The following is a 15,471-nucleotide window of genomic DNA, read 5'->3' as shown; positions in this document are numbered from 1 at the left end:
CGCAGTCCAGGTCTGGAGGTGATTATTGTGGTCCCGGTCTGGAGGTGATTATTGTAGTCCAGGTCTGGAGGTGATTATCGTAGTCCAGGTCTGCAGGTGATTATCGTGGTCCCGGTCTGGAGGTGATTATCGTAGTCCAGGTCTGGAGGTGATTATCGTAGTCCAGGTCTGGAGGTAATTATCGTAGTCCAGATGGGAAGTGATGGTATCTTAAATGCATTTCTTTAAAGACTGTTTCAAATCACTTGTTCTTCTCAAATTCTCTATAATACCATTTTTCCTCTTATTCTCAGCAGAGAGCCTTACTTAACTAACAAAGAAAATGGAAGCCGTTGGGTGATGACCACCTCAACTATTTCTCTTGCCCATGCCTTAAAATAAATTTTCACCTGTATTCCAACCCAGTCTGAATGGGAAAGGTGTCTTCCTAATCCTTTCCCCTTCCCATGGACCTCGTCTCCTTTCACCCCCTCAAGGAACTCATTCCATTTGTTTGTTCCACTTTTCTGAATCAATGTTTCCTTCACTACAGTCTCTTTCTTATCCTCAGGAAAATACTTTCAGATGTCTCTTACTGTTGAAAGGAACAATCTTTCTTCTAATCTGTGGTTCTTAATTTTTGGCACGCAAGAAGTTCTAAAAATCTGATTGTCCAAACAGTACCCCACACCCATTACATCAAAATGTCTGAGAGGAGCATCCAGGCGTCAGTGTGTTTGAAACTCACCTAGGTGATTCCAACGTGCAGCCAAGGTTGGAAACCACTTCAGTAATTCCATCTCCCTCTTTGACTCTTTCTCTTAATAGTCGAGTTTCTTGAAAGATTTGTCCATACATGTTGTCTTTATTTTGTCACCTCTCACTTACTCTTCAGCCCACTGCATTTCAACTTCCATGCCACAGCCAGTGAAATTACCATTGCTATGTTCACTGAAGATCTGTTTACACTATATTTACTGATTTTTTTTCAGTCTTATTCTCCTTAAAAGATTCTCTTTCCTTTTATGATTTCTTTGAATTCATATTCTTGATTTGGGAGAATGACGATGTGTGCTTTTTACATTACTCTGAGTTTAAAGTGCCTTTGAGGCAATAAAGGAGACACATCCAGAAAGCAGCTTGATAGGAGGTTCTGGAGTTTAGCAGGGAGCTAAAGATTTAGGTGTCTTTAGCAGTACTACAGCTTGAATTCCATGTATATATAGCCTTAGGACCTAAAGCTTCAAGACTAAAGCTATTTGATTTCTAGATCCTTAACTGTATACTGAGCTCCCAAACCAGCTTTACTTTCCACCTCCTATCCCAGTGGACCCACTATTTATCCAGTTATCCAGCACAGAAATCTTGTCACCCTTTTCTCCCCCGTCTTTCTCACCCCACACATCTCATCATCACCAGGTTCTAAGACTTAAGCCCCGAGCATTTACATTGCCCTGTCTCTCTACCCTACTGCTACCATATCTCATCCTTGGATGGTTCCTATAGCCCCTGTGGTGTCCTTGCCTCCAGTCTCACCTCCTTCCTATCTGTTCTCCAAACTGCAGCTGGGATGATCTTTCTCAATATGTCAGTCTCTCGCTTTAAAAATCCTTCCACGTCTCCCTGCAACCTTGAATAAAATTTAGGATCCTTTATCATAGCATGAAGACTCTACAATATTGTTCCTCTCTTTGGCTCTCCAGTCTTATGTTCCTTCATTTTTCTTCTTTGCACCCTCACCACACTGACCTACTTGTGCTTCCCCAAGCATGCACATATGCCTCTCTTCCATACTGTTTTTTCCAGTGCAGGATATTGCATGTGCTTTGCCCTCTGCCTAGAGGAGTCTTCCTCTGCCCTCTTTAACTGATTCTTCAGAGTTGTTTGTTTGTTTGTTTGTTTGTTTGTATTTGAGACAAGGTCTCACTCTGTCACCCAGGCTGGAGCTCAGTGGGGTGTTCACAGCTCACTTAGCCTCGACCACTTGAGCTCAGGTAATCCTCCCACCTCAGCTTCCCAGGTAGCTGGGACTAGATAGGTGTGCCACCACGCCTGGCTAATTGTTTGTGTTTTTTATAGAGACAGGTTTTTGCCATGTTGCCCAGGCTGATCGCGAACTCCTGGGGTCAAGCAATGTACCCTCCTTGGCCACTCAATGTGCTAAGATTACAGGCATGAGCCACTGCGCCTGGCCCAGAATTTTTCTTGGTACCACCTCCTCTCAGCGCCTCCCATAACTGAATTGGGACCGTCTCCTGTGGGCTCCCATAGCTCACTTCATTACAAATTCATGTCGAATAGCTTGCCTCCCCTAGTTCAGTGAGTCCCTTGCATGTAACATCCTCAATGCCTGGCACATTCCTCTCATGTAAAATGTGCTCAGTATATATTAGATGAATGAAGGAATGAATTACAAGGAAAAGAAGAAAGTCCCTATGCCATTGGGAAGTTATGGCTAAAATGCTGAGAGTTCAGAGGATCAGAACTGATTGCAAGAGATCATGGAAGGCTTTGGGGAAAAAATGGCATTTTAGTTGAGCTTCCAAGAATAGATGGGGTTTAGAAACGCAGAGTATGGGGGAAGGAACGCCACCTGTGACCAATATGAATAAGACATGGAAGGGAGATGAAGTTGCGAACTGAGTGTTGTGTGAGAGAGAATGATATCAATAGCAAACACCAGCTATTGTTCGCACCTAGGAAATTTGTATTTTTTGGTTGTTTGCTGGAAACCATTTGCCTTGCTGAGTAGTTCTACTGTGTAGAAGTATGTTGATGAGAATTCCTGATAAGAAAGGAAAAACGAAGGCTGAAGTGTGCCTGGTAGTATTCCAGGTGCCTTCATATGTAACAGAACCTCTCTTTTACTGACAGTTGTTTCATGAATAAAGGTGGTGACAGAAATGCAGCACATTTTTTATGTATCATTTATTTATTTATTTATTTTTAACTTTTAGATTCAAGGGAGTACATGTGCAGGTTTTTTACTTGTGTATATTGCATGATGCTGAGGTTTGGTTTACAAATTATCTTGTCACCCCCTACATAAGCATAGTACCCAATAGTTAGTTTTTCAACCCCTACCCCACTCCCTCCCTCTCCTCTCTAGTCATCCCCAGTTTCTGTTGTTGCTATCTTTATATCCGTGAGTACCTAATACTTAGCTCCCACTTGTAAGTGAGAACATGCAGTATTGGATTTTCTGTTCCTGCGTTAATTCACTTAGGACTACGGCCTCCAGTTGCGTCCATGTTCCTGCCAAAGACCTGATTCCATTCTTTTTTATGGCTGCATAGTATTCAGTGGTGTATATGTACCACATTTTCTTTATCCAGTCCATTCTTGATGGGCACCTAGGTTGACTCCATGTCTTTGCTATTGTGAATGGTGCTACAATGAACATGTGAGTACATGTGTCTTTTTGGTAAGACAATTTGTTTTCTGTTGAATATATATCCAGTAATGGGATTGCTGGTAGAATGGTAGGTTCTAAGTTATTTGAGAAATTTCCAAACTGCTTTCCACTGTGGCTGAACTAATGTACATTCCACCAACAGAGCAGAAGTGTCCTTTTCTCTGCATGGTCTGTTGTTTTTTGACTTTTGAATAACAGCCATTTTGACTGGTGTGAAATGGGATCTCACTGTGGTTTTGATTTGCATTTCTATCATGATTAGTGTTTTAGTCTGTTCTCACACTGCTATAAAGAAATACCTGAAACTGGGTGATTTATAAAGAAAAGTGGTTTAATTGGCTCACGGTTCTGCAGGCTGAACGGGAAGAATGGCTGGGGAGGCCTCAGGAAACTTTCAGTCATGGTGGAAGGGAAGCAGGCATGTCTTCTGTGGTTGGAGCAAGAGGAAGAGAGAGCAGGGGGAGGCGCTACACACTTTTAAACAGCCAGATCTTGTAAGAACTCACTATCATGAGAACAGCTAGGGGGAAACCACCCCGACGATCCAATCACCTCCCACGAGGCCCCCCTCCAACATCGGGGATTACAGTGTGATGTGAGAGTTGGGCGGGGGCAGAAGTCCAAACCATATCATTCATGAGTGATCTTGAGCACTTTTTCATGTTTGTTGGCCATTTGTATGTCTTCTTTTGAGAAGTGTCTGTTCATGTCTTTTGTTCATTTTTTAATGGGGTTGTTTTCTGCTTGTTCAATTGTTTACTTTCTTTATAGATTCTGGATATTAGGCCTTTGTCTGATACATAATTTGTGGGTACTTTCTCCCATTCTGTAGGTTGTCTGTTTACTCTGTTGACAGTTTCTTTTGCTGTACAGAAGCTCTTTGGTGTAATTAGGTCACACTTGTCAATTGGTGTGTTTTGTTGCAATTGCTTTTGAGAACTTAGTCATAAATTCTTTCCCAAGGGCCATGTAGGAAACACCCAGAATGGTGTTTCCTAGGTTTTCAGCTAGGATTTTTATAGTTTGATATCTTACATTTAAATCTTCAATTCATCTAGGGTCAATTTTTGTGTATGGTAAAGGGTAAAAGCCCAGTTTCATTCTTCTGCATATGGCTAGCCAGCTATCCTAGCACCATTTATTGAATAGGGAATCCTTTCCCCGTTGCACATTTTTGTCAAGTTTGTCAAAGATCAGATGGCTGTATGTGTGTGGCTTTATTTCTGGGTCTCTATTCAATACAATACATTTCTGAGCTGGAGTCATTGAAGCTGATTTTGTCCCTAGTAAGCCCTGGCTGACATTTGATCTCAAGATCCTGCTCTAAATAAAGATGTATGAAGAGCTCACAGTGGTCCTAGCACTGAGGTCCCAGCTCTCACCAGGAAATGGCAGAAAGTGGTTTTGGAGTAAAAGGATTTAGAGTTGAATCCAGCTTGACCTTTCTGTGACCTTGAACAATTCACTTAACCTCTCTAAGTTTCAGAGGAGTAAATAATGTTAATAATACATCAAGAATTGATAGGATTAAGTGAGATAATGTTTAGAAAATATCTAATATAATGTCTGACTTACTGAGGGCATTTAATAAATTTTAGCTTGTGGCTGTTTTAGAGAAAGAGAGAATGAGCCTTATTGGATAGATTTCTTGGCCCTTCATGTTAGTAAAAGCAGACAGACTTTTACATAAAGCCCAGCTTTACCTTTTACTTATTAGTTTGAATGAACTTGGGCAAGTTACTTAGTTTTCTGAATCTCATTTTTTCAAATGAAAATTAATTCTGTATAATTCCTTCTCTAGGGGATTTAATTATTTATTTATTAGAGACAGGGTCTCACTGTGTCACATAGGCTGGAGTGCAGTGGTGTGATCATAGCTCATCGTATCCTCAAACTACTTGGCTCAAGCAATCCCCCTGCCTCAGCCTCCTAAGCAGCTAGGACTACAGGCATGTGCCACCTTGCCTGGCTAACTAAAAAAAAAAATTGTAGAATTGGGGTCTCATTTTGTTGCCCAGGCTGGTCTTGAACTCCTGGCTGTCCTCCTGCCTCAGCCTCCAAAAGCAGTAGGATTCCAAGCATGAGCCACAGTGCCCGGCCTTTCTAAGGGGATTTAAAGAGAGAATGCATATCACACTGCCTGGCCCAAGAACATAATGACTGACCAGTTAATCATACCATTGTAAGTGCCAGGTAGTTAAAGTTAGTGCTAGAACAAGAATCTCTGCTTTCCTAACTGTAGGAATACTTGTGAAACATATAGATTTTCTTTCTTTCTATGTTTTTTTAAATTCCTCCCTTACTTTTCTTTTTTTTTAAAAAAATTCCATTTGTGTGGGAAGCTGTAGGAGAACAGATGCCTTCTACCTAGACAGGTTTGAATCATTCCCCATCAACAGTACTTGCTGTGAGTTTGTGTGTTATCTTCAATAATGGTCCTTGGTGTTGCACTGAGCACTCAGCTTTGTTAGTTCATTCAGTCATTGATCATTTATTTATTGAGCACCCCCTGAGGTCCACACGTTTTCTCAGTTGCTTTCCTTGACAGTATCCATTGTTAAAATCCTTAATTCTTATATCTCTTGCATAGGGAGTACAGCTTCATACCAGGTTCAGTACACTAGGGACTGCTCTGCAGAAATTTCTATCAGCCTCTCCCAACCTGGGTGTCCTTGTCTCTTCCTTGCCCCTGTCAAAGTTTAAAGGACTTACCTGATGTCAACGTCCTGGACATCCAGCAGTGTTGCAGCTGTGTCTGTGTTACTTCTGGCTCTGCAACAGATGTGGATGGAGAAGCTCCTGCCGTGTAATTTTGACTTCCAGATGGTGGGTGTGGGGAAAAAGAAGGTGTGACAACAGGAGGGGAGACCTCAGAAAGTGGGCGACAGGAGGTAGCAGACAGGTAGTGGGCAAAGGAAGGAAATGATGGGTGGCAGAGGGAGGAATCCTAAGGAAGGGGAGAGATTTGTGACATGCCTTAGAAGAGAAATGGACTAGAATTTATAATTAGCAAAATAAATGTCAGTATATTTACTTCAAAAACCATACAATGTTAAGATGTTTACCATCAGTTATATATGTCCACATAAATAAGTAAAATATGATTTTTAGTAGCTGGTAATTAAAGTTTGTTCCTGTCATATGGTTCCAGAAAAGCTATAATTACACATTCATAATATATATGCTGATGAACTCGAAATTTTAAATTGAAATGAAATTGATATTTTTGATTTGTTATATTTAACTTCTTTTCAACCTTAGTTTTATATTGTAATGTGCCCAAGAATATTTTTTAGTTTGTTATTAGTAAAGCTAATTGTATGTGAAAATTAGATTTGTAGACAATCCTTGGATGATAGGGACGTGTAAACAACCATAAGTCAAATATAAAATTCTCCACTACCTTCAGAAAAGTTAATTAATATATCTGCCTAAATTATTTTCATAGGGTCAACTTTAACTAGTTCTGTAGTTCAAAGGCAGACACCTATCTTCGTTTTATTGATGTGTTTCTTAATTTACTAAAACTTTGGTTCAATGTTGATTTTTATCATAGAATTTTAGCAATTGATTTAAGTTATAAAACTGAATTCACACCCATGTCAGCATACAATGGTAAGTTTCAAGCATCATTATTTAAAATGTGTCACCAGTTCTTGTTTTAACAGATAAAAATTGATAGGTATTCCTATATGTTCTGCTGCTTCTACATTTTAAAAACTGCCAGTACAGTATGACATTAAGAGCCTAGAAGAGTGACTTCCTGGAAAAGAACAAAACATAATTAGAAACCAAAAACTATAAATGATAAATCTAAGATCTAGAAAGCATTTCTAATCTTGAGAAGAAAAACTGAGAACCTAATATCCATAGAGTCCATTGGAAAGCCATTTATTCTAAGTATTTATTCATTCATCAAATATTTGGTACCTCTTGAGGAACTTCTACTCTAATGAGGAAACAGACAACTAAAAACAGTGGGATGAGTACTGTGGTTGAGGTGCACAGAGGTTGTGGTGTGATGGAGGTATATATACTGAGATTGTAGGAGCACATGCCATAGTGATATTCAAAATATTAATCTTTACAGTGTGGGAAACAGTGAGAGTGGACACAGGCTACAAACAACAGGCATGACTGTCCCAGTGCACACAAGCTGAATATCAACCCTGAACGTGGGAAGGGTCACCTATTTTGTGCTGGGAACTGGAGTCAAGGAAGACTTCCTAGAGGAGAGGAGATAATGGCTGAGCTGAAACCTACAGGAGAAATGAGGGAGAACTAGATAATAGGGGGGCGATTGGGGTTTTACCGACAAAGGGCACTGCACAGAGCCTCTTCTTTGTTGGTTTGCGGGAAGGGTAGTGGGAGCCATAGCAGACTAGCTGCTCTCTCTAAAGAACTTCCTCCTTAACTCTCCCCATCAGTCCTTTTATACCTTCCATGTGGAAGAAGGGTTTAAGAGTTGTATGCTTCTGTATCTCCTCTGAATTTATTTATGGCACTCTGTTTCATAACTTAATTGGGTGTTTGATAACTGTCACTTTAGGGTTTCAACCAAAACCTTGATTTTATCATCTCGTTATACATTTTTCAAAATGAGGTTAGAGATCAGGGGAATTAATAGGAGAGAAGTACATATTTCAGTTCACTGGGCATAGGTGAATAGAGGAAGGAGAAAAATGAACATACCCAATCCACAGAGAAATGGCTCACAGAGCCCAGTGACTATGCTGAGACACTATTAATTCAAGAAAGTTTTAGTATTTGATTTGTCAAATAACATTATTGTTTAGGACTTTTATTTTCCCTTACAGATGTTGATCTTGTCTCAGAATATTGCCCAACTGGAGGCCCAGGTGGAAAAGGTTACAAAGGAAAAGATTTCAGCTATTAATCAACTAGAGGAAATTCAAAGCCAGCTGGCTTCTCGGGAAATGGATGTCACAAAGGTACAGAAAGAGATTTTAGTGTAATCGTTACTTACGGAAATATTTTCTTTGAAAAATGTTTTCCTAATGTACAAAACTCTTTCTGTTATCAGGAGGAAGTTTGGAGTAGAAAAGTTTTGTGATTTCAAGAATAATAAAAGGCCACCTAATGGTTACTCAGCAAACATTCAGTTACTGTATGCAGCCCCTCAGTGGGTATTGCATGTGCAAGGATGAATTAGACACCAATCATGGCCTTGAAGAGCTTAAGGGTTAAGTGGCAGAGACAGACTTACAAATAAATAAGAGTTATATTACTTTAATTATTGAATATTTGATAAACCTCATTTTTCTAAATTAATTAAGAGTGCCTTGTTTTTGCCGTAGATAGCGTAAGGTTGGTGTTTACAATAATTGCCAAAGACATACATTGACAACTTAAAAGGTGTGCTTGACATAAAAAATCTTCCACTTCCTTTTCCTTTTCAGACTTGGTCATTAAAATAAAGATTCTAATACTACATGATCTTATTGGTGCTTAAATTTATACTTTAAAATACTACATTGTCTGTGCTATGGGCATCACTGGTTCGTGAATCAAGAACTAAAATGTTTAATCGTCTTTACTGGCAATGATTAAGATACATATTGTAAGAAATACTAGAAGTCCATCTAGATTTCAATAGTTAATTGCTTTAAAACTAAGAAACTAATAAAATCAATTTATTTTTTACCACTAAATACACAGATAATTTGCTTAAAATACTCTTTGCATATTACCTTTTATTCTTCAATGGATTTTCCTAAATTTTGACATATTTGTAATGCCATTGTTGCTCAATAATTCAGTAATTAAAATTAATTTTAACATGTATTAGGAAAAGGAGCCATTTTACCCTTTTTCTTGAGTTTCTATAATTCTCCATTTGCTTTTAAAAATTCCTATTAGCTAATGTAGAAGTTTAAGAAGCTCAAATTTTTGTGTGGAGATAGGGTGGAAGTGAAGGAATTAGTTCAGAAGGATGGGAATACTTAACCTAGATTTATAGGTGAAAGCTATGATAAGACAGTTTTCAGTTAATAGAGAGGCAGCTTTCTGTTGAAATCAGTACAGCAGAGAGAGAGTTCTCTGTCTCAAGAACTAGCTGAAAGGACATATGCATCAGAAGAGCGATTAGACTAAATCGCCTTGAAGTTGCTTCCAACGTGGAAATAACATAGTTCTGGTTCAATTTAATGTGTTAATTTATTTGAAATAGAATTTGAGTGCTGTGGATAAACATAGCAAATGCTGAACTGAAAGTAGTAAAGCAGGGAACCGTAGGAGTAAAATGAAGGGATAAAATAATTTTAAATAAGACCTGATGCTTAAACAGTCTTTACATAACCAGTTTGTATTGGTGTTGGGTTTCAAACATCATGGTTGTATAATTATTATCTTCTGATGTTATCAATTCGGGGTTTTATTCCATTTTATTCATAGACATAAATAGTAATAGTGAACAATTGAGAAAGAAAATAACGTATGGCTCCTCATTTTTTTCCTGTCACTCTGAATTTGTAATTTTTATTTAGGTTTAAAATTAATAGTTTTTATAAATTTATAATTTTTGAAATGGGAAGAATAAACTCTCTCACATTGAAGGCATTTGAACTTCCAGTAGAATTTTTAATAACTTCATTATTGTTCTAGCTTTCTGAGGGCTACTAGGGAGAAGCCTGTTGACTTTTTCTTCTGTCTTGTCACTATAGCTTTTAAACATAGATTAATTTATTTTTAAAATTACTTTTAAGGTTCTGTTTTGTTTGTTTGGAGACAGGATCTTGTTGTATTGTGCAGGCTGGAGTGCAGTAGCTATTCACAGACACTACCACAGTACACTGCAGTCCTGAGCTCCTGGGCTGAAGCCATCCTTCTGCCTCAGCCTCCAGAGGAACTGAGACTACAGGCATGCGCTACCATACCCAGCTTAAATGCATATAGGTTTTATACCTTAGTCTATTCTAATACCTCAGTAATGATGAAACTGATTTCTAAAGTTTCCAAAATCATTATTTTTGGAGAAATACCAAATACTTGAAAAGTTCCAAGAAAGCATAACTGTGAGATAATATATTAAGAGCCATATATTTGTAAATTAGAAGCCAACTTAGCTGACTTGTACATTAATTGAACTTTCTATAGGTTCTCAGTTCTCTCAAAAGGCCCATAATTTGCTTGTTTAGATTTATCTGCTAATTACACTTTTCAAATATATTTCCATTTCTGTAGCAGTCCTAGATTCGAAAAAATAAATAAAACAAAGTTCTTAGTGTTAAGTATAGAGGATGATACACAACACTTTTAAGATACTATGTGTGTTCATTATTGATGCTGTATTACAATTATTTCATTTAAATGCATATTTTCCTTTTATATTGAATGTTACAGTCATAAGTGCATAGTGTGCTTAGTTCCAGTCTATGGCTTTTGCCAGAAAATCTTCCTTAACTTGAATACCTCGTATTATGTATGATAAGATGACATCTGCAAACCTTGCAGTCAATACTAGATATTACAGACCTAGATATCAATAGTATATCTATCAGCAGACAAAAATTCCTTTATACATTTCCTTTTAAAGAGCATAACTGATGAAGTCTTTAAAAGAAAACTCTGTAATATAGAGTGAATATTTAACTGTATCAATGTGAATGAATAATAACATAGCTTAACATTTTAACTACTGACTTTACCTATTTAAAGTTTAAATGATAGTGCATTTTGGTTGATAATATGCAATTGAAACTGTTACATAAAATAATCTTGGGCACGTTACTTAAATTCCTTAGTTATGCATTTATTTATCTGTAATTTCAAGTTATTAGAATCAATAATCCCTGGTGTTGCTTCTGAATCTTAACAAGCTACGTTGAATAGTCTAATAGAAAATGGCATTCTTAGAAAAGTTTTGTTGTATTTTATCTATATGACCTCTAGGGGGCACCAGAAGATCTAATTGCAGGCATTGCCTGGTAGATTCCAGCAGGTAATCATCCAGTTTTTTACAATCTAACAGGTGTGTGGAGAAATGCGCTATCAGCTGAATAAAACCAACATGGAGAAGGATGAGGCAGAAAAGGAGCACAGAGAGTTCAGAGCAAAAACTAACAGGGATCTTGAAATTAAAGATCAGGTAAGAGAGGACACAGCATAATTGCAGCAATTATAGATATGAGTAACATTCTTTCTCAAGTTGATGTTGTTTTATTCCTAATTTATTTATTTGTATTGTTTCTAACTAATGGGATGATCCAGTTTACACTGTTAGGAAAATTTCTTTTATAGTTGCCTAAAATTATCACCTTTCACATGAAATGGTGAGAATACAACAGCATGCATATAAAATTCCAATCTGACAGGTCATAAATATACATTTGGATATGTGTATCTATTACTTACAAAAGTAAAAAGAAATGTTCTAATGCACAGTTTGAACCTAAAATATACATACATAAAGTTCTTGAAAGATGCCAACTTGAATCCAATTTTAAATGAAAAAGTTTAAAATTCGTAAGATGAGATGAGTTGATATGTAAATATGTCAATCAAATTGATTGTTGGCAGAGTGAAACCAGTTTTAACTAAGATAACCATGAATACGTTTGTTCATGAAGCCTAAATACAGTGACATTAGAAATGTTAGTGGATAAAAGCTGCGTACTTTAATTTCAGTTTGAACAGATGTTTTATGTTATATCTTTATTGAGATGAAGTAGATAACTCCAATTTTAGTTGACAACATGGATAAAGTTTTTAGAGAGGCAGTTCTAATAGGCTGACTTTTGATTTTCTATTTTAATGTTACAGTACAGGACCTTGAAGGTTTTCATTCTTTGTATTCAATGAAAGCAGGTTGTTTATTCAATTAAAATAGTAAGACTGGGTTCTTAGTGTCAATATTTTAAAATAATTGTTTTAGAATTTAGAAGTAGGTCACTCCAAATAAGTTTTTTTCAAATATGTTTCTAGTTCGAGGTTTTTCATCATATTTTCCAACATATTTTCTCTTTTGAGCCAATGAAGTCTTTACAACAAATGATGCAAAGACAATTGGGAAAAGTATTGAAAATGAAAGTGATAATGAAGATTAGAACAAAAAGCTTTTCAAGTCATAACTGAAATCCTTAGTACTAAATTAAAATCCTGGCAACCAAAGTAAAATTCTGCTTTTGTACCACTATATTTGATGTTGTAATGGGTTTTACATTTTCAGAAGACTTTTAATTATTAATATGTGCAAATAATGAAACATTTTATTTCATCCAGTTGGGGGCGTGCCTGATAGTGGAATGGAAAATGCTTTCTGTCAGGGACTGAAGGCCTAGGTCTACTAAGTTTATCACAGATAACTTTTCTTTCCTGATATATTGTAATTTTTAAAAAAGGAATCAATATATTGGCATACTTTTGGCCTTTCGTATTACTCTACAGCATTCTGACAGCATAATATTTTGGACTAACTGCAAAAATACATCAGGAAAGAGTCTCAGTTATTTAAAATTCCATTATAATTTTTTAGAGGAAAAAAGATCAGGGACAATAGGAGTATAATATCACTTGTAAAGGAATAACTTGTTTAGAAGCATTTGCAATATTAGAAGTATTTGCAGTATTAAATCTCATTTTAATTAATCCGTGATGGTATGGAGGCTAAAGCTGCAGGATTTACAAGGAGCAGTTTTCATTTGTAAATGTTTTCTGATAATAGTGAAACAATAGTAGTTTTCATAATGACGTTTAGTGGTATGTTTTTAGATAGAGATGTGCCTTTTTAGGAGGTCACAGCTTTAGGAATAAAACCTCTGAACAGTTACAAGATGTTTGTGATGTGTTGTGAAGTGATGTGCTTGTTACCATTTTTTTTCCCAGACGGAATGTGAGGAAATCTTATAGGTACTCTTTTTAACTGTTTTGTATTGAACAGACAGTTTCAGAAAAGAAGTCGTGGTGTCTCATTCCATGGATGATTTGGAGTAGCAAAGCAGCAATTGTTCTTTGGTCTTTCAGCCATGACCTGACCTTCTGTCTGTGAGACCAAAGAACTACTTTGCTTGGCCACCATCTGCACTCAAGAGAGAAATTTACATTTAACTTTTAAAAGCGGGGCATGTTGAGCATTTATCTGAAATACCTACAATAATATAAAGTAGATTAAATGTTTAAGTGTTGCGTATCTTACAATTCAGCATCACAAGCAGGCTATCTGTAGGTTTGCAAACAAGGTGTTCTTCATAATACAGTCATTTTATTCATATTTTAGTTCATCTGACCACTTGATACATTTTTAAAGTGGGTGGGAAACTGTGAGATTGGAATGTGTGAGAACAAGAGCTTTTTTGATGTATACAAAATAGGGCAAATGGTTGACCACCAAAATAATTTTCCTTGTGACCTGAGCCTTGGCTCTGGCATAATTAGAAGGAAAGGTTAGGAGAGTAACAATGGCAGTCGCTTCCACCCACTTTCTTCTTTTCTTCTTTATATTGTGTCAGGAACCGATGGGCGGATTATCCTTCCCATCAACTCCTTTGTATCTCTTCAGCTTAGAGAATTCCTGTCAGCCTCAGAGGATGCTTCTTGCACCAGAAAAAGAGGCATTTGGTATGGAGGAGAATGTGAAATATGCTCTTTGATTTTTATGAGAAATTTTTTTAGGCAATGGTTATACACACACACACACACACACACACACACACACACACACACACACACTCGATCAGGGGAATTTAAAAACATGTATGAGGGTATAGGGAATATTGTAGTGAGTCCTCACATTTCCATCACCTACACTCATCATTTTGCCAGTCCTCCTCCTCAGTCCTATTCCATCTATCTCACTTTTTTCTCTCTACTTCTGTCCTCATCGTCACCTTCATCTTCTTTGTCATGTTTTTTCTGCTCCACCTTCTCATCTTTATCTTTTTCTATCTTCTTCCTCTACCTCTTTTTCTTCTTTTGCAGAAGGATTTTAAATGGATCTCAGACCTTATGTTATTTTACTCATAAATACCCATGTGGATCTATGAAGGATATTTTTACATACTATGTCATTATCATACCTAACAATGTTAACAATACTTCTTTAATATCAAATAACACCCAGCCTATATTCACATTTCTTTGTCTCAAAAATGTTTATTTTACAGTTGGTTTATTCAAATTAGGAGAACAAGTATGTTTTTGTATGTCCAATTTTCTGGTGTTACCCTTTTTAATAGGAAATAAACAGAACTCTTAGTAAAATTTCATCTTTCTTTGTTGTTGTCTGTTAAATTTTGTACATAATGTTTTGATTGTGCTTTATTTTTATAAAATGCCTCATTGTCATTCTAAAGAGGTATAAATTAATCCTACAGCAAAGTATGTGAAGGAAATGGCTACCACGCAGCATTCCTGATAATCATATCCCAAAAGGAGCTTCCTCGCATCCGAAACCCCAAATTCAGCATTAATTTCACAGCCTTGTATTTAAGATTTGGACATGTTGCAGGAGGCCCTAACATGACAAGGATGAGCTGACCTGAAATGAGTGATGCAGAAATAGAGTTTTTTTGTCAACTTCCCTTTTGGTAAATTAATCTGAGAAGACGATTCTTTATAGCCGCTAACCTTTGGTTAGGGCCCAGTGCAAAGTGAAAATACAGGACCCTTTTGTTCAGAAAGCAGGAAAGAAGTGATATTAAAAAGAACTAAAATATAAAACATTTTCCTTTCTTCTTCAGTCTCTCTCTCCTTGCCCCTCCTCCCTCACCAACCCAGGCTGGACATGCATTTTTTTTTTTTTTTTTTTTTAGGACGGAATCTCCCTCTGTCGCCCAGGCTGGAGTGCAGTGGCGCGATCTCGGCTCACTGCAAGCTCCGCCTCCCGGGTTCATGCCATTCTCCCGCCTCAGCCTCCCGAGTAGCTGGGACCACAGGCGCCCACGACCACACCCGGCTAATTTTTTTTTTTTTTTTTTTTGTATTTTTAGTAGAGACGGGGTTTCGCCGTGTTAGCCAGGATGGTCTCGATCTCCTGACCTCGTGATCCGCCGGCCTTGGCCTCCCAAAGTGCTGGGATTACAGGCGTGAGCCACCGCGCCCGGCCTGGGGCGGGAATTCTT

At 37.3% G+C, this 15,471-nt stretch overlaps 1 protein-coding gene across 22 annotated transcripts in view; it reads left to right on the top strand.

The window, feature by feature from the left end:
* Window positions 1-15,471, top strand: part of SDCCAG8 (SHH signaling and ciliogenesis regulator SDCCAG8) — a 262,973-nt gene that overhangs the window by 77,257 nt on the left and 170,245 nt on the right. For all 22 annotated transcript variants that reach the window (XM_063593717.1, XM_063593561.1, XM_063593672.1 and 19 more), the window contains 2 exons: window positions 8,212-8,346; window positions 11,385-11,501. In XM_063593717.1, coding sequence (XP_063449787.1) covers window positions 8,212-8,346; window positions 11,385-11,501 — 252 coding nt within the window. The remainder of the gene's footprint in view (window positions 1-8,211; window positions 8,347-11,384; window positions 11,502-15,471) is intronic.

The sequence above is a fragment of the Pan paniscus genome, chromosome 1 (assembly GCF_029289425.2).
Source record: "Pan paniscus chromosome 1, NHGRI_mPanPan1-v2.0_pri, whole genome shotgun sequence".
NCBI classification, from domain to species: Eukaryota; Metazoa; Chordata; class Mammalia; order Primates; family Hominidae; genus Pan; species Pan paniscus.
The sequence above is the reverse complement of the archived record's forward strand: the minus strand, read 5'-3'. Positions and strand labels throughout refer to the sequence as shown.